General features: G+C 38.4%; 2 protein-coding genes and 1 long non-coding RNA gene across 14 annotated transcripts; 1 reads left to right on the top strand and 2 right to left on the bottom strand.

Moving 5' to 3' along the window:
- Positions 1-357: 357 nt before the first annotated feature.
- On the bottom strand, positions 358-6,439 carry LOC116194582 (dynamin-related protein 1C). Of its 2 annotated transcripts, XM_031523431.1 has the most exons (16): positions 6,177-6,439; positions 6,014-6,077; positions 5,752-5,856; positions 4,877-4,978; positions 4,441-4,491; positions 4,293-4,354; positions 3,690-3,780; positions 3,323-3,582; positions 3,099-3,218; positions 2,942-3,012; positions 2,398-2,623; positions 2,213-2,263; positions 1,786-2,023; positions 1,404-1,543; positions 727-886; positions 358-644 (listed from the first exon to the last, which is right to left on the bottom strand). In XM_031523431.1, exons 1-15 carry the CDS (start codon positions 6,306-6,308, stop codon positions 761-763), a joined length of 1,839 nt encoding a protein of 612 aa, XP_031379291.1. In that variant the 5' UTR covers positions 6,309-6,439; the 3' UTR covers positions 358-644; positions 727-760. The 2 variants fall into 2 exon arrangements, with proteins under 2 accessions (XP_031379291.1, XP_031379290.1); XM_031523430.1 differs by having other exon boundaries at positions 358-886.
- Positions 6,440-16,043: 9,604 nt separating this feature from the next.
- Positions 16,044-17,711, bottom strand: LOC116197328. The gene is made up of 2 exons (XM_031527437.1): positions 17,162-17,711; positions 16,044-16,641 (listed from the first exon to the last, which is right to left on the bottom strand). Exons 1-2 carry the CDS (start codon positions 17,406-17,408, stop codon positions 16,544-16,546), a joined length of 345 nt encoding a protein of 114 aa, XP_031383297.1. The 5' UTR covers positions 17,409-17,711; the 3' UTR covers positions 16,044-16,543.
- A 3,250-nt stretch (positions 17,712-20,961) lies between these two features.
- LOC116194166 lies at positions 20,962-24,543 on the top strand. Of its 11 annotated transcripts, none has more exons than XR_004154367.1 (4): positions 20,964-21,780; positions 22,257-22,995; positions 23,330-23,416; positions 23,588-24,543. It is a non-coding gene; the product is annotated as an uncharacterized LOC116194166 (long non-coding RNA). The 11 variants fall into 11 exon arrangements; XR_004154370.1 differs by adding an exon at positions 21,999-22,209 and having other exon boundaries at positions 20,965-21,780; positions 22,295-22,350; positions 22,896-24,543; XR_004154363.1 differs by having other exon boundaries at positions 20,970-21,780; positions 22,257-22,350; positions 22,896-22,995; positions 23,330-24,543.
- Positions 24,544-25,245: the final 702 nt, after the last annotated feature.

Genomic DNA, 25,245 nt, shown 5'->3' with positions numbered 1-25,245 from the left:
CTTGAGTTTTGTTGCTCGATCAAAATCTCTTCCACATACATAACTTCATAATCCAGGTTTTGTATCGATCTTGTCACATATGAAACTAACTTTCTGTGGACACTGACATCACCAAAAGCATTGTGAACGTGCTGTTCTCAGTTCATTCGAGTTCGCCATGCTCGACGTAGCTCAAAATCTACAAATACTATGAATTTGCTTCACTTTTATCTTGTTAACTATAGAGGGTTAAAATCTCGTAAGAATGCCCATCCCGATCTCCATGTTGTCCCGGTCCTATCATTTGCAGGGGTATCGAAACCTCAACATACGATCCATGGAGAAAATACCGAGCACAACTCATTTGCTTGTTGCTGATTTGAAATAACTCAAACTGTAAACCAACTCAATATAAACTCATCAAAAGTACAGAAGTTCATTGCCATCGTGTCTACAAGGAAAGTAACCTAGACTAATAATGAACAAATGGCTGTCTTCGTCAAATGCATGAGATCATCGCGTATAATAAGCCAAAATCGTTTGTATTCTGAGATTGAATATCTTAAGCACAAAAAGAATCGAGCCCATAGATGAAGAAGTGCGTGCACCCAAAGCGAAGACTGGTGAGGTCCAAATCCCAGCTTTCCCAACAAAAATTCCTTATTCTAAAAGATAGTAAAGAATACTGTCGGTTAAGTGGAAACAAATCTTCCAGTGTTGATTTCAGTTGAAAAATAGGTTTTGTACCTGAGATTGGTTACTCAGGCGTAGCCTGTTTCTCTCATTTCCATGCGACTGAGTCGATCTCATCCCTAGCTGACTTGTAGAGTTCGAGCCTTTTGGCAATTTGACTTCTCTTCTCCATGAGCGCTGGGTCCTCATCCAACATCTGCCCAAGCTGTTCCTTCTACAAAATTTTCCAATATACGAGCTACTGAGGTAAAGTATATATTTTCTTTGCTTGTTAATATTAAAGGAATGAAGTCCATTTCATATCGTGTTCCCTTGAGGGCCTAACAATGGTTACGGGCATGGAAAAAGATCATTAAGGCTGAACATGTTCCTTCAGGAGATAAGGAGACCTGTTAACCCACTAGACAATGTTTCTTCAAGGACTCTCATTAACAATGCTGATTAACTTTGTTTCCCTTCTAGGATAGAGATATTGTTCTTCTCCCCGGAGAGTGTTTTGTATTTTCTTTCATTCTAGTAAAGAATCTACTGAAATAGAATTATTCTACTTCAAGAATAGAAAAAGGAGTGCATAAACAAGGTTTTGCAGAGAAAAAGATTAACTTGTAGAATTCTCTATATGATCAGGAGGTTCATTCGTCAAATTCAATATTCTTGGTGTCAAACATTTCAGCTTCAGTTGATCCACAAAAGCCGTTAAAGACTGCAAAATATTGATCTAATCACATTACCTCCCGCCTCCCAACTTGGACGTAGAAGTTGTTCAGTAGTGCTCTCTTTGCCTCCCGAACTTGACAATACACCACAGCCTTGGGAATGGAATTTCTCAACGTATCACACACCATATTGATGTAGGCATTCACGTTTGATCCTGAGAAATGAACCAGACAGCAGGCAGTCAGATCAACTAACTTTGCTGACAGATCAAAGATTAAATCCTGGATACAGCTACAATCAAATGATATGAGTGAGAAGCACGAATCAACTTTTTAGATATGAGGTGGTGACACTTGATGGTCTTTTCAGAAAAAGAAAAAGCAGCAGAAAAGCAAATATAGGACCCCAAAACCAACTAAGCATACTTAAGCCAAGGAAGGGAGCAGAAGTACTTACCTATCCTCCTAAAATGATTATCAGAGTAGCGATCAATATTCGAGTTATTGGTATCTTTAGGGTTCTGATTCTTCTCTGGTTCAAGATGAAGCTTCCGGAAGAATTCCACTGTTAGGTAGCTCGATTCCATATCTACAAGCCGTACAACTGTTTTACGGCTTTCCTCGCGGAATTTTTCTAGGGAATCATTTGCAGCAGCAGCTATCTCTGATTGAAGTGTTGGAAATCGCTTGAGCTCCTGCAATCCCATTAAAATCAAAATCAGCCTTTAGAGTTTGTCGTAGTCAGAGTCGATTTACCTGAGATTGTTCTAAAAATAAAATAATGTTAATAACAGTAAAGAGAACTAAGCCTTCCAACTAACATTCCTCTCATTAGATTTCCAACCAAATTATCATAAGACGTCTGTCAAAAGTAAGCTGCCTACCTCTGTTTGAGCAATCGATTTGCGGACAAGTTCTTTCAAAATGAAGTGGACCTGAAAAACAAGACATGGCATAAGCAGTCATGCAAGTCATAAGAAGATAACATATAAAAAGAAAAGCAAAGACGTTATGGTAATTAAAATGCACATAGTGAATTAATGTGAACTTGGAGGACGAGCAGCATTACCGCATCCACTGAAGCGTCAGCCGGGCCTTTGAAGTAGGTGATTGACCCATCAATAAGTCTTCTATATCCTTGCTCAGGAGCAATCAAGTGGGGTTGATAACCATCTGCTTCAGATACAACCTTCTGTACATTCTTCGTGGAGAGATGACGATCAAAAGGTAGCTTTTTTAAAGCAGCAGGTAACTGATGGTCGAAAACTCCATATATCCGATCTCCACCAGGTCGCCTGGGCAGCAACACGCCTCAGACAACGTATGGCATTGTGAAAAAATGACAACAAAAAGCATCTAGTCTATCAAAAGACATAATTGCTCTGCATAGGCAAATCGTCTATTATTATTTTCAACCATTAAGAATCCACAAACGATTTTACCTTACAGAGTAGAAGTCCAAAAGATACTCTATTAAGAAAAACTCCTGACTTTCACTAGCATGTCCAGTCAAGATAATCAAATGGGAACAAGCAAGCTGAAAAACATGCTTCAATGTCATCGAAGAAACAAAAGCAATATTCACAATCATCTGAGAAGTAAACAGCAATTACCCTCCATCAAGATGTTCCCTGAAGACACGATCAAATGCACGACAAAGTTCCAAAATTGTGTATAGCTGGGCCTGGAGAAAGAAGAAACGTAGTTCAAGTACAAGAAAATTAGAAATTAATTAATCAAAGAAGTTCTACTATGGATGCAAACTCTGACCCCTGAGTCTACTGCAATGGGTCTGCCAATGCGGTCCAACTCAGCATTAAGCTCATCAATAGTCTTATTGATAAGGGCAAGTATACTGGGTATCCGTTGCCTAATAACATGCTCTAGATGCTGGAAAAGAGAGAAAGCCGGTCAAGACAATTTTAAAGTGTTTCATATATCAGTGAAGGGAAAATTTAACAGAAAAAAGATTATTAAAGAATCAAATCGAGAACCTGAGATAAGAGTTTAGCAAGATATTCAGAGCCCATTTTATGTGCCAAGTGCCCATACTCGGGGCTTGATTCAAAATACTCCTGCTCCTTTCGACGAGCATAAATCATATCAACATTCTTGTTGATATCAGCTTGTGACCGATTCACAATTCCAACCCAAGGATGTTGTAACCTGTATGACCTTCCCTCAAGAACATCAAGAGCGTTTGTTCCTTTGTCCATCAAATCAAGCTTTGTCAGAACTCCAAATGTTCTCTCCCCTGTAAAAATAAAAGAGGATCGCTAAGTATCACCCAGATCAACTAAAAATAATCAGCAAATATATGACCAACTGAATTAATGTTTGACAATTTATTATTCATGTCACCTGAAGGATCAACTTCTCTGGCAAGTTTGATGGCATCAGAAGTAGCAATATCTTGGTTAGCCGGAGAAATAGCCAAGATAATGCAATTTGGCTGCAAAATAAGAATGTAACATATAATTATGTAATCCAGCCAATTAAAAAAGAAACCTTAAACTATGTAGAAAAAAGGAAGCTAATTAAGAAGCAATATTAAGGAGACAAATCCACTGACTCCTGGAGAAGGCATGGAGATATTAAGACAGTGGCCTGATTCATAAACTGCACTAGGCCTTTAAGAATTAAAAGAGCATATCAAATCAGCTCTCTGTGAAGAATTCTCTGCAATTCTAACATATTTCATGGAACATAATATAACAATTTAATACCACAAAGAAACAGAGAGAAAGCAGTTTCCCAATTAAACAATAAGAGTGAAGGCCCTGGCTGTTTGCACAAAATCATGTTTTCTATCCACAGAGAACTCTTGCATTTGTTATAGCAGCAAAATCATTTTGCTGCCTTTGAGTTCAGTGTGCTTTTATCAACTTTGAACATCCTTAACTGAGCATTAACATCTTTCTGGGGAAAACTGTAATATCATGAAAGGCTGGAGATTTTCCTTACCTTTTCAACATAGGAACGAACCATCATCTCAATATCTTGAACTATACTCTCTGGCTGCCCCTCTGTAAAGCCATATGCAAAAGGTATATCAGTAATATAAGTAATTAGTGCTTCCAAATGACAAAACCTAGTGTTGTTGAAGACTTACCTACAGCAACCTTCGTCAACCCAGGAAGATCAATGAGGGTCAAGTTGACGACTGCCAAGAAAAATCATTGTCAAAATGATTAATATAACACAGAAACCAACCTGCACATGCGGTCCCAAGGACCTCAAGAGCAGCCATAGCACTTCAGCATATTCCTAGCTAAGTAGGTCAGAAATGCTCATGCTCCTATTATATCATGTACAGTGCCTTATCAAGAATTTTATTATTCGCAAGACGCGCATACATGACATACTTTCCAATACATCCTTCGGCGACCCTTGACATGGCAGAACTCAAATCAAATAATTTGAGAAAAAGCACTTAGATTAAATTGTTTGTGAATATGCGACATGACACAGTCCTTTATCAAGGAGCTACTGTTTCTAGTTTAAGGAGAAAAAAAGACTGCACCCTAATTAAAAAGTAATACACATACCGTTCGGAGAATATATGCTCAGGTGAATAGGAACATTTGATATTTGTTTACTTTTCCCAGTAATACGATCCGTCTCATCTGCAATTTCCTTACGAACAGCAGCTGCATCATAAAAAAGAAATCATAGTGAATAAGCTTTGTTCAACCATAACATTAATAAGATTCTTTACACTTACTACACTTTTGCAAATAAATGTCAAAGGTCAACTGCTACCCGAACAAACTTGAGGAAAAGGTTAATGTCTATCCCAATTCCCTTCACATGCACCATGAAAAAAGAAATAAAATTGCATTAAGAAAAAGATAAAAAGATGGCCATATTCAAATGAGGAATGATCATTAGAGACTTCAATGCCTCAGCAGCTACACGTCCAAAAACGGCAAATCATAACTTAATTTCGGAAATCCCACATGACATAATGTCAATCTAAATCCGACATGCTATAATGTCAATCTAATGATTCAGTTCAACCTCAGGATACAGATTACGGACACTGCCCTCTTTTTATCACAGGATCTGCTTTTTCAAAATGGTGCTAAGCGTTTAGAAGGTCCAATCCATGAGGAACAAACAAATAATCAGCTGGCCTCTGCACCAAAGTTCAGCCCGTCAAAGCGAATACAATGTTTTTCTACAGCTAAGGACTGTTAATGTCATCCACAGATGTACTTCCAGTAAAGAGCTGAAGAAGCAAGATCCAACACTCGAATTTAGTGTTTCCAATGATAAATAAGGAAGAATAATCACTCTGCACTCGTCCTCCTTGAGCATAAATTATGATATATTATGACATCACATTATCTAGTAACAGGCATGTATCTATGACCGATATGACCAAAAGACGAATGATAGTATAACAAGAGCAGAAAAGTACCAAAATCAGTAAGCCTCTTCTTTGGGGCGTGAAGAAACTCGGCATACTCTTGCCCTCCATCGGTCTTGTGAAGTTGCAGCACCAATGGCCTCCGAGTCACAATACCTTGAATCAACCCGAAAGTAAATGATCAAGATGACTGAGATGGCAATGGCACTTTCAAGAGATTAAAAAAGAAAAAATAGAAGCAACAGATCGATTGAAGTTGATTAAAACGCTTAAAGATCCGAAATTTCGACTTTATTCAAAAACCAACACTTACCGGATCCACGAGGCAGGAAATCCCTCCCGACCACGCTCTCGAGCACGGAAGACTTTCCCGAGCTCTGAAAATCATCAATGCAAATGCTTCAGAACCTCAGCCAACATAGATCGGCGAACATGGTGCGGAAATGAAAGTGCAGGGGGGCGCGCAGGGAATGTACCTGTCCACCTACAACGGCGACGGAGGGGAGGGCTTCCCAGAGGGACATCCCTTGGCCGCCGTGATCGCCGAGCACGGTGCAGGCTCTCTGGATCCGGTTGACGAGGCCGATCAAGCTCTCCATCGTCGCCATTGCTGCAGATCAGAAGAGCGACAGAACAGAATGTGGGTGGGTTGGAAGGCGGTGGCTGGCGGTGAGATAGAGAGAGAGAAGAGAGGAAGGGGAGGAAGAAGTTGGGGGGGGGGGGGGGGGGGGGGGGATCGGAGAATCAGATCCGGCGGAAGGGAAAAGGGGCCGTCAATGTCAAGATTTGCATCTTCTCTTTCTAGCCGTTTGGTTTTCACCAACTGAACCACATGACATGACATCGACGTCGACATCGGAGCTTCGGTTGGTTGGTATTGTTTTATTATTATATTATTTCAGAGAGAAATGAAGCTCCATGCACCCGGGAGTATACGGGCTTGTCTTTTTGAGGAACCCACCATAGCTTCCATCTTCGATTATAGGATTTTTTTTTTCCGGGTTAGCATATGCTTGATCATAAGGGAATTGAATATAAAGGTCACGAGCGAATACAATACATGTGACCCATTTTTCATCTAATTCTATGATTATTTATCGAAGAAAAAAAGTGTCCACCAGTAATGAGCTGTTCGATTCATGTCTTTCTTTCAATTGATTATCTTCAATGACAGACACATGATTTGCATGAAGGGGTCGAGGTCCTTAGAGGTGACTAGGAACATAAATTTTTTGAGTTAGAGATAGTATAAGTAATTTCATAACAAAGCAAAGAATGATGTGTAATTTTTTTATAGTTGGTTAAAATTTTAAAGAGGATGACTGTCCTTATTAGTTTATCCCGATCTGTCTTGACTATCGTCATATTTGTGTTCTGAAGTTTTTATGCTTATTTTTTTGAGACTTGAGAATTGATTAAGGACCAAAACAATAGGAAGTTTTACCCATCAATGTAATGATAGTAATCTTTTATTTGTTGAGACGGAGAATTGTACATGCCTATATATATATATATATATATCAATACACTTGAAATGGAGAACATAAATCTAAGTCCGAGAATATATATTTATACATATGCACAATTCACCATGTCATTTCATTTATCAAGAAGCTCCTAAAACATTAAAAGCAAAGTAGCATGAGAGCAACAACTAAAAAACAACAGTAGCAAAGTAGGAAGTGAAGTCATAACCCTGAAAATACGTTGAGCTACCACATCCAACTTCCAAATCCAATAGTAATAATATGCCAAATAATATTTATGTTGATTTCTTTTTTATTGGTTTGGTTCTGGTGAAATTTCTAATTAAATTCAACATCACGCCAAGAAATGAACTTAGATTTTATTCGGGTCAATCCAGATTGTTCGTTTTCCGATTTATCTACTTCATTACCACCCCGAGTTCTGTAATGGCTGCAGCAATCCTAATAGCTCATGTAATTTTTTTAATAAGGCACGGGTGTGTTTGGATTTAGACATTTTTTTAACTCAACTCCAATTGTCTTTAATTCAACAACACAATTATTATTTTTTCTTTTTAAATTTTTTTTAACCATTCAATTCAATTTTTAATATTAAATTCTCTAAACTATTTATTACTTTTTTCACAATTCAACATCACAATCATTATTTTATCTCAACTATTTATTATTTTTTCACACTTTTTCTCATAATTCAACAGTACAATCATTTACAAATAAATTAAAATCAAAACTCAATTTAACTCAACTCTAATAGCAAACACATTAAATCTGCACAAAGCCGCTTTGCTCTAGACTGTAAGCAAACGTTACTTTGGGTGCACATGCACCGAGCGTAAGGTAGTATCTTATTGTTACTATGGAAATTAACAATGTTGTCCGAAGGCACAACCCAGATACTAAGGTCCCGTTTTGATTCAAAGAAAATTAATTTGAACTTTAACTTTAACTCAACACACTATACAATAAAAATACACATTTTCCAATTCAAAAATTTTAACTTTAACTTTAACTCAACACACTACATAACAAAAACATACGTTTTCCAAGTCAAATTTATAATCACATCTCATTTGTCCTTTTTCACGATCAAAATCAAAATCAAAATCACTTTAACTCTGAATCCAAACGGCCCCTTATATGCTTTTATCCGTCCCCACCTTTGTTTGGACATAATTTATTCCATCCTTTGGACCTGCATATTTGAATTCTTCTTTAGGGAAAGTGCCCACCTGAAGGTCTTCAATCTTTCTTGGCACGTTCCAAATTACTGCCTCACTAACGTTACTTTGGGTGCACATGCACCGGGCGTAAGGTAGTATCTTATTATTACTACGGAAATTAACAATGTTGTCCGAAGGCACAACTCAGATACTTATATGCTTTTCTCCGTCCCCACCTTTGTTTGGACATAATTCATTCCATCCTTTGGACCTGCATATTTGAATTCTTCTTTAGGGAAAGTGCCCACCTGAAGGTCTTCAATCTTTCTTGGCACGTTCCAAATTACTGCCTCACTCAATTTCCTCGGTGACATCAAAGACGAGGGGGATTAACTCGACTGATTGACGTCTCAAACCTCGATTCATTGAATATCGGTTAATCTTAATAGATACGACCTGATTTGATTATTTAACACTCAATAGATGGAGGCTATAGCTTGATCTTAATTTTTATCTGGTGGTTGCTAAAGGCAACATATAGCTAGTTTTTCCAGCCGCCGAAGCTCCACCTGGGTTTTAATTGTTTTCTTCCCAAAAACCATGTTTAAAAAATTGTACAAATCTTAGGTGTATAGGATATTAAAAGAGTTGGTTCATCAATCGATTGACCTCAATTGAAACATCAATTCGATGAAAATGAGTTGCATTGCTTATTTGCTCGAAAGTAGTTGTGAATATTGAAGTTATAGAATCTAGTAAGACATGCTAATATTGGTAATTGCAGTATAAGATGCCCTTGAAAGTAAAAGTCATATTCCATATATTTTGCCAAAGTGATTCACTTTCAATGCCGCAGTGCAGTTTAATTATATGAATGGATTTATCCGTCTCATGAACTTGCAGAACATTCATGCAAGCCGTGATAATTAGGTAGATGAAGTACATATATCCCTTTTCCTCATAGTCATTTGAGTTCCAAAACATCCTTAAGACGCAATTTTATAAAATGCTTCAAAAAATAATAGGCTCTTACTATTTCTAAAATGATTTGTTATTTAATGAGAATCTTGTAATTGTATTCAAGCTCATATTTTTTTTTATAAAATAATGTAAAAATAAGATTCTCATTATTTAATCGATGTTTTATTATATTAAAAATAATAAGTTTATTTTTAAATAACATGATTCTTATTATTATTTATATACAACCTTTGTGAATATTCAGAAAGGAGCCCGTCATGGAAGTTTAATCTTCTTTTTTTTTTTGCGTATATAATTAAGCATTGCAATTCGCAAATCACCCAATACATATTCATCAAGTAGTTCTAAACGCTACTTAGCTTAAATTCACACTTCCTTCATGGTCGATAAAAGAGTTCCAAACGCATCATTCCAACAGATGCCCCTGTCGGCACTTATAAAACCTTACCCCTCAGTGGCTCTCTTAGTTACTGAGCAATAGTACTACTACTGGAGCGATAGATATCACGATCAGGTCGATCTAGCGCAACCATGGGTCCGACCACTGCCAGGCAAGGCGTGCGTGTAATGCTCCTCACGCTGTTCCTAGTGGCCCAGTCCTCAGCCCACGAACTGGCTCTCCCCTCGCACCATGAACTGGCTAAGCGTATTAAGAGCGGGACCTATTCGGGTTGCCTAGTGAACTGCGAGGCCGGATTGATCGACTGTGGCCTCCAGTGCTTCCTTGAAGCTCCCCTGAAGTGCGTGGCCGGGTGTTTCTTGAATCCAGGTGCCCTCCTTGACCCTACCCAGTGCATTACACAATGCGCCGACCAAATATTTGACTGTTTGGAAGACTGTGCCTCATCTCCATCTGATCGTACGCAACCGATGCCGGCGCCATTACCCCCAGTCTTCTCACCGTTCCACCCTCCTATCCCGCCCATGTGATCTCGGACACGACTTTTGCCACCACCCCCGGCTACATAGCACGATCAGTTCTACGCATGGCCGGCCAACGCATGCTTTACACTAGATCATCGAATAACGACTTTCATGTTTCCCCTCTGTAGGAATCAAATAATTAATAAATCATTGTCAAATGTATCTATATCTTATTGCCAAAATGAAACTTGCAACTAAGTCTTTGATATACATACATACATATATATATATATATATATATCTCATATGCCGATCTATATATATAAATATATATACAACCATGTTGCCTCAACAAGTTGGCCTTATCAATTAGTTTCTTTTCTACTGGTGTTCGCATTGATATATATATATATATATATATATATATAGAATTTTATATATCATATGCGGGCTACATGGTTAGTCATTGAGTTAATGTCAATTGCTCGTCTAGTACTGAAAAATATGTAGAATGTTAGACGTGACATTGAGCAATAACAACCATTGAAACTGGCATGGATATATAGTTGCAATTTCACACCCTCCCTGATCATGGGTTGTGCGCAGCAGATCGAGATGGGGCAGGATTGATCTTGGCTAGCCTTGAAATAACTGAGGTTGGTGACTGCGGATCGATCAGGCCATATTGATGGGGCTGATCCAGTGGCGGTCATTGAAGCGAACTGAATAATCCGGCTGGCTCAATATTCTTAACTTCAGCTCTTATCACTATAGCAAAGTTAGCTTTAGTCAACGTTTTTGTCCCAACGCCTTGCAAAGCGTCGGAATAAATCGGCCCACAAGGGTTCTTCACAACTCTTTAGTAAACGTTGGCATAGATCCATTTTAGGCGACGTTTTGAAAAATGTTGAGCTGAAGCGCCGTATGCATACTTTTCCCAACCTTTTGAAAAAACGTCGAGCTAAAGCATCGCCATATGCATGTTTCACCAATCTTTTCAAAAACGTCAGGCTAAAACGTCGGCTCTTGTCTTATGTATATTTTAAAAAATTCAAAGGCTGAAGGGAACTTTCGTGTCTGGCTGAAAATTTCAAAAATTTTATTAACAGTTTGTCATTTTTCCACTGGATGTTATCAAATGTGTTGTTAGAGTGTAAAAGTATGAGAGGCAACGCATTGTCACTTTAGGGTAATCTGTTGTCTCCGGCGTTGATGGCTCATAATAAACGAGGAAACCTATTGTCTCCTTGTGATGATCTATTGTCATAGAAAGCATGACTGATGACGTTGATGAAATAAATCTTTCGAGATTAAATTTACAATGGCCTTCAATAGTTGTATCAAATTGAAAAGAGAATGGCTTATTGCTATGTGTTGTCGTTCGATCCAAATATGCGGTGGTTCTTTATCAAAAGATGGATTTTACGAATAATTTTGCTAAGAAGTTTTGTATATGCTCTATTGAGGAACTTATATGGCTTTGAGCCCTTTACGGGAAACACGTCTTCAATCGTTGGACTATGAACTCTGAGAGGCCCGATCAAGTTAGTTCTTAAAATGTGAGGATATATTAAGGAAAATCTTTGGGTTTGATCCCATAGTAAGATCACGTACAAATTTAAAGAGGCTCGGTCAATAAGGCATTATTGTGCAAACTCATGGTGATATTTTATCAAAAGAATGGTTTACTTAATTTCACGAAGAAATAAAATGTTGTGTAATGTTTTAGAATAACAATGAATTTTCTAGCATTGGTAATTAGTTTCTCCAATTTTCATATGAAAATTTGGCACATGTCTGCTTTTACTTAGATAATTCAAGACATTACTCAACATCATCGGTGCTCTTTTATGTTTGTGTGAAAGAAAATAATTGTTTCACATGAATATAAAAAGTGTGAAGCTAATCAAAAGAAAACATCCATGACGAGCATGACTATATATAGCAAGAGATCAACTTAGCAATTGTAAGGAGGTATTCTTATACTCCCTAGAAACAAATAACTATATAGGGTTATGAAAGGTACTTAAACCTATCGAATTAGTTACTTATAACTATCATAAATTCAACTACGAGTATTAGTTATTGTTATATGTTAATAGAATCAAACATAGGGTACATCAAAAATTATAACATTATATTATAAGGTGTAGTGTGTCATAATGGTTGAGGACAACAAGTCGTTACCTTATGATAATTTGTTACAACTAGTGTTCAAGCATCATAATAGAGGGGACAACACGTTGTCATTTTATAACAACTTGTTGCAACTGGTTCCTTATAGAACAACACATTGTCACTTAAGATTGGCATGGGTTGACCTTTACAGTATTGGCACAAGGTTGATTGAGCCGACCTTTCCTTGAAACATCGGCTAAAATGTTTAAGCCGACTCTTAAAAAACGTCGACCCTTCCCTTGGGGAAAAATAAAACCCAAAAAAATCATCTCCCCATCCCCCTGTTTCATTTATATATATATCTTCCTCATAAAATTCTTCCTCCATCTCCATCTCCATTTCTCTCTCGTTACTAGCATCCTCCTTCTCCTCATCCTTTTCTTTTCATCTTCATCTTCGCCCCATCTTTTCCTCATAAAAATCCTTTGCCTCTACATCTTCCAATATTATCATCTTCATCATCATCTCCTTGTCCCCGTTATGCCTACAAAATGTGTGTCCGAATCCCAAGCTCCTCACTGTCATCGTCATAACCTTAGCTCGAGTCTGCAATCTCTCTCTTTCATCTCCTTTCCCCTATAATGGATCTAGATTTTAGTTTCCTTTGAGCTCAATCTTCATGCTTCAATACCCATCTTGTCATGAGGGCCAATGAAGCTCGCCGAAGAGCCCAAGAGCTTGTTATGGAGTATGACCAACTTCGCTTGATTGGTTGCGGATTTGAGGGAAGGGAAGGGAGGTCGACATCTGAGGTCGAAAAGATAAGCAAAAACAAATGAGAAAGAGAAATAAGAGGATGAGAGATCTGAGGCAAAGCAATGATTTTTGCTATGTTAGTCAATTTTTCCGTTTCCTTTTCCAGTGCTCTTTATCGATTGAGACATGTTGATTACGGATTCATGGTTTATTCAAGTGGCAGAGCTTACTAGGATGTTGCGAGCGACAACATAAAGAACAGATTTAGGCTTGAGGAGCTCATCAAGTTGCTGAGTGATTTCTAGAGTTTGATAACAAATTGTCAATAAATTGATATCTTGTTATCAATGGTAAGCTGGGCCTACCATTGACAACAACTTGACGATATATTGACAATATATTATCTATTTTTTTAATTAAATTGACCTCAGCCTACGCTTAAAATGTGGGCTCAGGCCTCTTTTTTTAATAATAAAATGCTTATGCTGACGTTTTTCTAGTCGGCCTAGGCATGATCTTTGCCAACACAGTAAAGGTCAGCTTGGGCATGGTTTAAGCTAGCACAATAAATGATGGCTCAGGCATGATTTTGGCCAACGCAATAAATGTCGGCCTATGCTCAATTTTTTCCAATGTTTGAGACGTTGGCCTAGGCTTGGTCTTTAGCCAACGTTTCCCAAATGTCGGCCTATGATGGTTTTTCCCGACGTTTTCCAAAAAATATCGGGAACTCTCTGGCAATGGTGTCAAGGTCAACATTATTTGAAACATTGGGACAAATGTCGGGAAGATTTTTCCGGACGTTTTTCGCGTGGGCCAAGGAAAAAAAATGGGGAAAACCCGTTTTCGCTGTATGTAGTGTGTTATTCTTTTTTTTTTTATGCTTCTCTTAATTATTGTGACCGAGACCCCCAATTTTCTTCTCGTATCATGTAAGACCTCTTTATAATTAATATTCCTTGTGAGTTATCAAAAAGAAAATCTACCGAAAAAAGTCCAACCTTAATTCATGATGCCTCCCGACGTCTATCTAGTAATATTGGCCCGTGCGAAATTACAACTTCAATCTTAATATGAGATGTGTGAAATTTTATTTTTCTTTTGCAATTTATACAAATATTTTGATTATGCGTTGACGGTGGATCCACGGACACGGCATAAGGGAAAAAGCTCCCATTGCTCTCTCTTCCTCCTTTCTCGTCTTGATAAGAGATAAACATCGATTGGTGGTGGCCCAACCTCTGCCACCTCTGCTATTGCCAAGGTCGAAAGTAATTCTTTAAACTACTCGTGAGCTTGTCAGGAAGGTGGTGGCAATTTTTGGACCCCATCGGTCCTTTCTTCCTCTCCTTCTGTAGTCTTTTCTCTCCTCAAAATTATTATTATTATTATTATTATTATTATTATTTTCATATTAGTTTTTTTTCCAAAAATTTACAAACTAATGTAAATTAATCCATTCAATTAAAAAGTTTCTTTATAATTTTTTAACAATTAATTGGAGGGTAATACGAAAAATTCTTCAAACTTGTCAAAACAAGGAAGGGTAGGATAAAAATCGACAAGATCATAATTTTTTTTCTTTGTTTTTTAGAGGGTACTGAAAGTTACTCAAACAAGGATTGAATCTAGAGCATCTTGGTTTAACCACATCAATTGGTTTCTCTATAGTGGTATGTTTTAGATTCCAAATAGAAAAATTATAAGATTCTAATGGATTTATAAGATATTATGTATTATAACTTCTCAGCACAAGCTTTTGGGTTGGACATGAGCCCAATCGCTTATAAGTCACTACAAATAAATATAATTCTATTCTGTGCACATATTGGAATTTGTGGAGTTTGTGTAAGAATCCTTTGTATAACAGCATTCAGTTTATAAACAATTTTACCGTACTTCCATTATGGTCTTAAAAGTAAACATGTAGCGTTTAATTGGATCATGAAATCGGAAGTGAACCAATCCCAGTACTCTTCGTGACGGAGGGAAGGATGGGAGGAGATTCTTAAGTGAGGAAAAGGACCCAATAACTTCGAAAGAAATGTATAATTAAGGAGGCGTATGAGGAGAAATTCTATTATAATGGAAACACGACTATAGTCAAGCATCCCTATATTTAAGTTTACTTACAAGGAGTCAATAGCGAGCATCACTGTATTGAACCTTCCCTTAGAACATTCAATTTATAACGTTAGAAATCTTTGGTGATTAATTATCTCGTGATGCTCATCGGTGATTCTTCCATGAAATCAAAGCATGACATATACAGTAAACTAGAAAGTTTGTGGTTCAATCATCTTGGATATCATTGTGCGTGCCATTCTTTGAAAACTAAATTATCTGAACATAAATCACTCACATTTAGAATAAATTACTTAGAGCCGAGTAAGATAATTAGATGTTGAGAATACTACTTGGAGTGAACTATCTCCTGTTTGAATAAATTACTTATATCAGGTAAATTGCATTAATTTTGCGCAAATTACGTGAGCCAAACGCGAATGTATGGAGGATTTATATTCATAACAATTCACATCTTATAAGTTTAGTAATAGCAAGAGCAACACATACATGGCAATTGTAAGTTCCGTAAAATAGAGCACTTTTAAGGAACTCATGAAAGACATATTCACTGGTCCTCCAGTTGCGTTGTTATAGACGCTATTTCAGCTCAAATCACACATCCTTCATGGTTTAAGAAAAGAACCAAAATTAAAAAATAAAAATAAAAAATAACCAGGACTACTTTGATCACCGCAGATAGAAATTTTCGCAAATGGATTTTTACTGCAATACCGAGTTTCCAAACTCACTAGAAGATGTAAACGTGCCTGGTGCAGGCTAGGGTTGAGCCGATACTTGAACAGAAATTATTTGTATTCAATGAATTGAAAACACTTCGTGATCTTACTAAAAAACCATATAGATAACAGCAAAAACAGTTTTTTTTTTTTTATCTTTTTCAAACGGTTAACTCTCCGGCTAGATCATCATGTCACTCTCATCAGAACTTATAAAATTGCTGCATCCTTCACTTCGGTATGCGTAGGTCCTTACTCCTAAGCAAGTTAGCAACACCAACATACAACAAAAACATATACCAGGCAATATATATCTAGCCAGCTGCCGCATGAGTAGCTTGGTCATGGATCCGACCATTGCAAGACAAGTCCTGCGTGTGGTACTTCTGGCGCTGTTCCTGACGGGCTCATCCTCGGTGCATGTGTTTTACGAGCGCATTAGAGTCAGCCCCTACGGGCTACCAATGTGTTTCACGAATTGTGGGAGCGGCTTGGTCGAGTGTGGATTCCAGTGCCTGGTCCAAGCTCCTCTGCAGTGCTTGGTTGACTGCATAGCAACCCAAGGCCCCATTCCAGACCCTTTCCTTTGCGCTCAGCAATGCACCAGCACAATCCTCGACTGCCTAGAAGAATGCTCATCATCTCCGGCTCCTGGACCTTTGCCTCCAGCACCTCAGCCGCCAGCAGCCCGTCCACCAATCCCTCCCTTCCTTTCACCAGTCCAGCCGCCGGTACCTCTCGCGTGATGGTCCAGATCACTTTTTCCACCACCTACAGACAATAATAAGCATGAATGCCATCGGCAAATACATGTTTTAAGATATGGGCACCGAAAATGTTCTCTACATAAGTTCCCTCGCATATATATACATCTACCAACTCTTGATAATTAAATCCTAAATTGCGATGAAGTAAAATCTCACGTATCAGCACTCGTCTGGTTTAGGGTTCTACGCTTCATTAGATTAAAGAAAACATGGACTATTCGTATCCCATGGTAGATTTAATACTGGCATTGAGCAACTTTTACTAAATAAGATTATGAGGTCATCTAATTTCCATGAAATTCATTATCCATTAACACTACTAAAAATGCAGGCTTTAGCGAGGGGACTTAGCGAGGGATTCTGGCCCTTGCTAAATTTTCCGGCGGAATAGTGAGGGACAAGATCCCTCACTAATTCCCCTATCTAATCCTCGAATAATTAAAAAAAAATGTTCCGTTAGCGGGGGATTAGCAAGGGCCAATCCCTCGCTAACTTTTAAAAATAAAAAATTTAACTTGGTCAACCTTTGACCGTTGGCCGGCTGCCCTCTACTCGGGACACATTATCGTCTGTTGTCTTCTTCCTCGGCTTCTCTAAGCTTCTCCCTCTCTCTCTATGCTTCTCCCACCGTGCATGCAGCACCGCCTCCTCTGATCGACACGGTCTGCCTCCATCCTTCCCCCTGCTGTCGTCAGCGCAGCCCTCCGAGGGCCTTAGCTCTGCTGTCGGGTCACCGGGCGGCTTTCGGCCCTCTGCCTGGCCACTGCACATCGCTGCCGCGACCTACTGCCGGCCCCTCTTGCGCGGGTTGCTGTCCTTCTGCCGCGCTGCTGCGAGCTGCCCCTGCCCCCACTGCGAAGTACACGCCACCGCCACCTATGGCCCGGCCTCTGCCTCCGCTGTCGCGAGCTGCTGCCCCTGCCCTGCTGCACACGCCGCCACCGCGAGCTACCGCCCCTCTGCCCCACACAGCAACCAGCGACCGTTTCCCAACGAGAATTCTAATTGCAAATATTTGAGAATTAATTAACAAATTAAACTTAAAATATTGTAGGTTTGTGGATTGCATTTGGGAGCGTTCTCCTATATTGAGCTTGAGGTATGCTCGAAAATCGATACATATATTTAAAATGCAAAGCGAGTACTGATTTAGGGCGGCGTGGATGACCTTCTTCGCTTACTACCCAATGAGCTAACTCCGGAGATGAATAATGTCCCTAAGAATTTCTATGAGGCAAAGAAATTATTGTCATCTCTTGGTCTGAGCTTAGTAAAAAATGATTGTTGCCCGAAGGTTTGGATGTTGTATTACAAGGATGATTCTGATTTAAGTTGTTGTGTGGGTAGACTAGATACAAACAACATTCAGACAAGCTCGGTAATCCAAAGGAGGTAGCGAGGAAAAAAATGCACTATCTGCTTCTCATTCCGAGATTGCAAAGATTGTATACTCCAACGAGGTTAGTGTCAAAAATGAGATGGCACTACGAGAATCGACTAGAAAATATTATGTGTCATCCGTTTGATGGAAAAGCTCGGGAGGATTTTAACGTCGTGCACAAATTTTGCGCGGGAGCCTTGTAATGTTTAACTTGGTTTGTGTGTGGACGGATTCACCCTATTTGTTAGAGGGAAAGAGTCGTACTCCTATTGGCCTGTTATTATGACTCCGTACAATTGCCCCCGGAGATGTGTATGACGGCGAAATATATGCTATTGACATGTATCATCCCAGGTCCCAAAAATCCAAAGACAATGATAAATGTTTACTTGCAGTCATTAATCGATGAGTTGAAGCAACCGTGGAACGTTGTGATGGTTATTTATGATGCTTTGACAAAGTAAAACTTCATAAGGGCATCTTTGATGTGGACCATAAATGATTTTTTGACTTGCGGAATGTTGTCTGGTTGGGTAACCCAAAGGAAATTGGTTTGCCTTCATTGCATGCGTTATAGCAAAGCGTCCCACCTCAGGAATGGTTGTAAGTGCACTTGGTTCGATTGCCATAGAATGTTCTTGCCTAAATCGCATTCACACCGGAGAAATATTAGGAACTTTTGAGCTGAGCATAAGGAGAAAGACCCACCACCTCCAAAGCCTAGCGTGAAGAAATCTTGTATTGGCTTAACCATAATGCAAAGAAAGTGACCGAAGAGGGGGCACAAATCAACCCTTATGGTTACGAGGAGCAATCACAATTTTGTAAGGCATTAGTATTATACGGACCTGTGCACTGATCCCCCGATCGGGGGGTGATGGGCTCGAACGAGTCCCCACCAGCTAGAATCGAGAGAACACCCAATTTTGGGTTCTCCTTATTCCGACCACCACCCCCTCCCCCCAATTTGGGTTGCTAGTGGCCTATGTGGTCATTGGAAACCCCAATAGGGCAGGTGGTGACCTGAATCAAGACCCCTACCACCAGCCACCGTCCTCAAGTCCCCTTTTCAAATTTCCTTTTAAAATTTTTTTAAAAAAATTTTGGAAAATTTTTATTAAAAAATCTGATGGGTCATGTTCGTCCTATCATTAAGTGTCACGTGCCATCGGAATCACACGTTTGCAATTTCCATCCAAATTAACGAAAAAGTTGATGACATGCTAAAATTGAAATTAAATAGATAGTTCGTGTATTTTTAAGTTAAGATAAAAAGTTCATTTTAGAATTAGAAAAATGTGAAAAGTTTGTAATTTTTTAGGTAATTAATCATTTATTTTTATTCTTTTTTATTCATTCAGAAGCTTCACTGTCCTCGAGATTTTATAGTTAGTAATTTCTGTAATGGATGGAAGCTTTACTGTCCTCATTCTTTACCATTATGACACCATTATGAGATTGTCATCCTTTTAATATCTTTTCCTTCATTTCACTCCGGGGTATGCCATTCATTGGGAGTTTGAATTGAACTCAAGATCTCGTGATTCTTAAGCGAGATCGTGATTCTTAAGCGGGTTAGAGTGTCGATGCCACTAAACACCGTGGTTCATATTTAACATGTATACTCTCATGTTGCAAATTTATAATTTATTTTTCCTTTTTGATGTCGCTCTCTCTCTTTTTCCCTCACTTTTGTCTATTTAAAATTTTAAAACTTGATCTGATCAAGCCTTTATCTCCTGCCCAAATTAATAAATTGAGCGAAAGTTTTTATATTTGACCCGTAATTCTTTTTTCACATTTCAAAGAACATGGGATCAAAATTGCATTGTACACCATATCTATTGGTGCATCTGAGGGAACCAAAATAATCAAATTAAGAAAATATTTGTAAATCATAATATATACATCTGTTGAATTTTTTAGGAATCTTACCTGGAGATCGGCCCCCAGCTTGTGGGAGGTTCTTGGAATCTTTATTAAATATACTAAAAGCTATTGTTTACTGTTCATTGCAAGGAAATGACGACACTTGTCCTTTATTTTCCTTTTTTAAAAAAATATATTTTTACCCTTTTCTTTTGCTCTTTTAACATTTTTCCAGTAAACTTTAAATGTTTTTCATTTTTGTCCATTCTTTTGATTTCTTCTCACATCATCCAAAAGAATTTCAAAGTTAATACGTCTTAGTTACATTAAAATTTAACTAAACATCCATATCATGTAAAAGTATAGTTGACCATCATTTTGACACTCACATGCATATTTGTATTCCTCAATACAATATTATGCATAGCTTTTGTTTATAATAAAACTAGTAGAGAATGAAATAATGAATTTGGTACTATTAGAGTCTTATATTTTCAATTATAGTGTCTCGAGCTCTAACAGATCCTGCAATTCTTTCTTCTATTTTTTCTTCTTTTAGGCAAAATTTATTATCATTCAATCCTTCTCTCACATATATTTTCTCATAACATTATAAGTAATAAATTTATAAGATCTCTGCTAATTAATCCTTAAATTTATTGGTGAACTCAAGTATTCATATATTATAAAATCAATTAATTTCAATAAATTTATTGGTGAACTCAAGTATTCATATATTTTGGACTAATATTGTCAAAGTAAATTTTGATTCCATATATTTACATTTGGTATTTTATACAGTAACATAGATGTTTCGAATAGCATCGTAATTCAGAAAATAATGATATAAATGTATATAATATACTTAATAGTATTTACACGGTTTCTTTCTTCTCTCTTTCCTTTTCCTAACTTATTTTCTTTAATTAAATCCTTCCACTTCCACCTCTCAATATATAAAGTATAACTAAGAAATTAAATTTCTTTATATAGATTTCCACCCCAATACTTAAAAATACAAATTTGTAATATTTTTAGTATTCAAGTAAAAGGGGTGAGATGTTTTCAATACTTTTAATATTCCGAAAATATCCCTGCCCCTCAACTCTTAACCCTTCACTGGTTTGATGCCGTTTCGGCAATCACGAGACGAGACGCCTCGATTCAGCAGATAATAAAACAAGGCTCCCGCCCGCCAGTCACGCCAGTGCCTCTCACTGCTTGCAGTTGCACTGCCGCCAAACCTCATTCCCGCCTCATCCTACAGTCACGGGTGGCCCATCCATTGTCTCGTCGCCGCTGTTCCTCGAGCGACTCTTTCCCTGCTCTGTCTTCTTCACTGCTTCTTTTAACTGTCGTTGCTCTTCTCCCCGCCACTTTCACCAATGTTGTTTCCCATTGCTTCCTTCCACTTGCCATCAATCTCATTCGTCGGACTTCCTCCGTCCACTGCCATCCCTTCAGCCCGACAATTTCCTTCACGCCTTGTATTTATACTTCCCCCATCCATTACTTTCTCCGCTTCTGGCTTCTCCGACCAGACACTCCGCCTATGATCCTCGTGCAGCCGCCTTCGCCACCGGCCTCCTCTTGGCCCAACCCACGCCTACCCTTCAACGCCACAGTGCTGAGGTTGGCTGCTTCTACCTACCCAACCACCGTGCGTGTACCCGCTAACCTATACGTGTCTTTTCACCGATTCCCCATCGTCCCTGTCCACGGAGTGGTCCCGCGAATCGTGCCTTTTTATATTGCTTCACACACGTTCAGACTCTCCTCCATGTCTATCTCCAAACTGCTCCATTTTTCCCGCCCTGAAGCTGCTTGATCAAATGCCTATCACAGTCATCCCATTCTTTTCAGCGCCGGTTGATCGAATTTTGCACCAAATAGGTAAGCTCGGGATACTTTTGCTTTATTTGCAAGTTCGGAGTTCTTACGAATGGTCGTGTTCGTTCTTGCCTATATACATGTTTATTAGCCGGTGGACTGTGATGGAGTCCATTCACTTACGGGAAAAAAGCATCATTGTAACTTTTTGTTATGATACGGGAGTATTGTCTTGATATTGAAACCGTAGCCCCATGGTTTTGATCACTTCTTTATTGGAGATGAAGTGTCACTTCAATTTTTATCGGTGTTTTCGGTTTCTACAGGAGACATGAGTTGCCCTGTTGAAATTCTAAAAGTGATTGTGTAATCTATCACTTCAGAAAAGAAACAAAAGGAAACTGTACCGACTTACTGCACAGTTACATACACGATCCTTCCAACTTTTTGCATTTGGCCATTCTTTTGGATCTGCAATCCACCTATTAATTGGTAATATTAATATTTTCATGGCATCATTTTCTGTGATTTCATGATAGCCTGGGCAACTTATGTATCTCTTCCTCATTGACATAAGGATCAAGAAATGCTGTGCAAAAAAATGGGATCTTGTTGATGCCATTCGATAGCAAGGTATTCCTTTATCCTCACCTATACTTGTTTCAATGGCAGTAAAACCATTTTTATTACATATTACATCATCACCAACAGCCCAACTAGGCTAAGGAAATGAACTCTGTTCTGCTTGTTTTCATTATTAATGGGGCTCTGGCAAATAATTCACCAGCTAATATAAGGCTTAAGAAATCTTATGGCATGAGGTACTCTGCAATGACGTCAATATCCTATACGATTTTACCCATCATTTATAAGGATTTATTCTGGGTTTTCAACTAAAGTTGATCACTGTGGTGATGCACCCAAGGAGAGGGCGCCATCAATGAGTGTTGATTATGAGAAGACAAGGCCACTTTATTCCAGCTGGATACCTTAGTTTAGCTAATAAACTGCACATTTGTGGCTGTACTTTTGGATTATTCTATTTACTGGAGTGCTGATAATAATGATCATGGGTCTGCATAAAATCTGTAAGCTATTGTCTTTTAAGTTTCTTCTACACTTGCTTCAGCCAATGTTTGATCGAACTTCTAATTTTATTATTGCCTTGTATGAATCAGAAACTTTCACAAGATGCATCATGGGCCCATTACATGCTTATCTTTGGTCAAGATCAGCTTTATTTTAAATGGTCTTACTTCATGAATCAGGACCATAAAGGTATTGAATCTTTCATCGGATAAGTGCCCATCTATGCTAAGGCCCTAAGAATTGATCGCTTTCATCTTATTCAATTACTTATACCATCAGTTGGCAGTGGCAGTTGGGCTTGACCCAAATAGAAAATTAAATTGGCATTAACACCGCTGTTTTCACTTAGATAGTATTCCCCTATGGATTGAAGATGATAGATTAGGAGCTTAACTATATTTCATATTATTTTATTAATGTAGCTAATACCCATTTGGTCGATTTCATTTTTGATAGTCAATAGTTTTCTGTTCTCCTTTTTTTTATTAACTATTTATTTTCACTTTTTCTCTGCTGCTTGAAGGAGCATGAGTTGTGATTGAAGCAAATCGATTTCTATGGATTATTGGTGTCGAAGAAATTCTTCGAGTGATGATGTTTCCATTATGAGGTATTGCAGGGACATCTTTAGGAGTGGGTTTTGCAATCCCAGCTTCTTCTTTTTTTTTTTTTTTCTAGAGAAACAGAACCCAGGCCCATTCGATCCCATCTTCTACTGGAATTGGTGGGTGTTCACTGTTCAGTTATCTAATTTATCATCACATGTCTCTGCAAATCGCAGCCATTAACCCTCCAAGTCCATGCGACCAGCCTGACCAGATCTGCTGATCCTTAGATCCATCAGGATTTTTTTTGGTTTCATCACCGCACAATCTTCTTGCTAAAGACTTCTGGGATAATGAGGGCTTGATCTGGAAACTCATATATATGGAGATGGGGAGGGCCTCATAGAATCCAAAAGTTCCTTTGGATTGCGATGCGGCCCATAATTGACTTCTCACTAATAGTCTTCATGCTTCGTGGAACTTTTCTCACTCTTGCCTGTGCAGCTGCTGCAGTTCAGGGGTGGAGTCTTTCATTCAAGTGTTCCGGGACTGTGTCTATGGGTAAGCTATGTGGGAGACCATTGTCCCGCAGGTATTCCGTGATTCTTTCTTCTCTCCTCCCCTCTTGGACTGGCTTACTTTCAACTTCCTCTCTAGAGGTGTTGTTCTCGTGCTGCCCCGTCTTATTGGGCAAGTGTATTTGCTATGGCCTGTTGTTTATTATGGTCTGGGCAGAACGAGGAGCTTTCTGAACAGAATTTTTCTGAACAGAATTTTTCTGAACGGCTGCTTCCTTCCAGCCGGCTTACAACGATTGCTGTCGTTTGTTGGGACCTATTAGGGCGTGCAAATTAGAGGGCTGGAAGATGTTAGGACCACTCGGAGATGTTGCCAATTCAAGTCGATGATGCCATCCAAGTTGGAAGATTTATTTATTTTTAAATAAAAAATTAATTCCAGGAATATCTTTAAGTCATAGCTTCATATATATATACATGTCCATGAAAGTAGTGTGGGTGGAAGTAGGCTAATTATTCAAACTCACTCATTTTGGTTTCTTTGAAGTACTTTGAACTGAAATTTGTACATTGAGCAATTTGTTAATTTTGCTTTAAGATACTGGATTTGAGTAATATGCTTGAGTCTTGTTATTCTTATCTATTTAGGTGAATTAACGAGAACTATTTTTTGATTAATATGCTTGAGATTACTGGAACAGTAGATACGATACAATAGATCTTATATATTCATTTGAAGTAGAAGGTATATTTGACTTTTTTTTTTTTTGGGGCTCAAAGAAGGTATACTTGACTAGATTTACTGATATATACAATAAAGGTATTTGACTTCAAGACTATCATTAAAGACCACCTACGATGAGGTTATTATACATAGAAGTCAATTATCAATGACAAATAGTGATTGTTCTTGGTCGACATTGAACGTCTTATGTAAAGTGATGGTCCATATTCGATAATCACTGTAGATGAGACTATTAGAGAACACCATTGAGGCTGCTGGACCCTACAATCACAAGCTGTTTTAGGGAGATGTTTGTATGATTGGTGACAGTAGGTGTCCTCATAATATATATATCATTCAATTCTCATAGTGATATCTGCTCTTCCATGCATGTCCAGCCCATCCAACCTTAGCCTGCCCCTCGCCTCCATGTCTTCTTTTGCCCACACTATATGTCACTGCTTACAAAGTCGTAATGCACGCCGTCAAAATCTTATCCCTCACTATATATATTGCCAGCTTCGCTCTACTTTGAAATGTCATCATGCGGGTGTTGCAACTCACCTGACCATCTCATGGCATCAAAGGGAAGAATGTATATCTCGAGGATTTCAAGATCGACTTCCAGAAATTTCAAGGATCCAGAAATTTC

The sequence above is a fragment of the Punica granatum genome, chromosome 2, assembly GCF_007655135.1.
Source record: "Punica granatum isolate Tunisia-2019 chromosome 2, ASM765513v2, whole genome shotgun sequence".
In the NCBI taxonomy this organism is placed as follows: domain Eukaryota; kingdom Viridiplantae; phylum Streptophyta; class Magnoliopsida; order Myrtales; family Lythraceae; genus Punica; species Punica granatum.
This window is presented reverse-complemented; position numbering and strand designations above follow the sequence as displayed.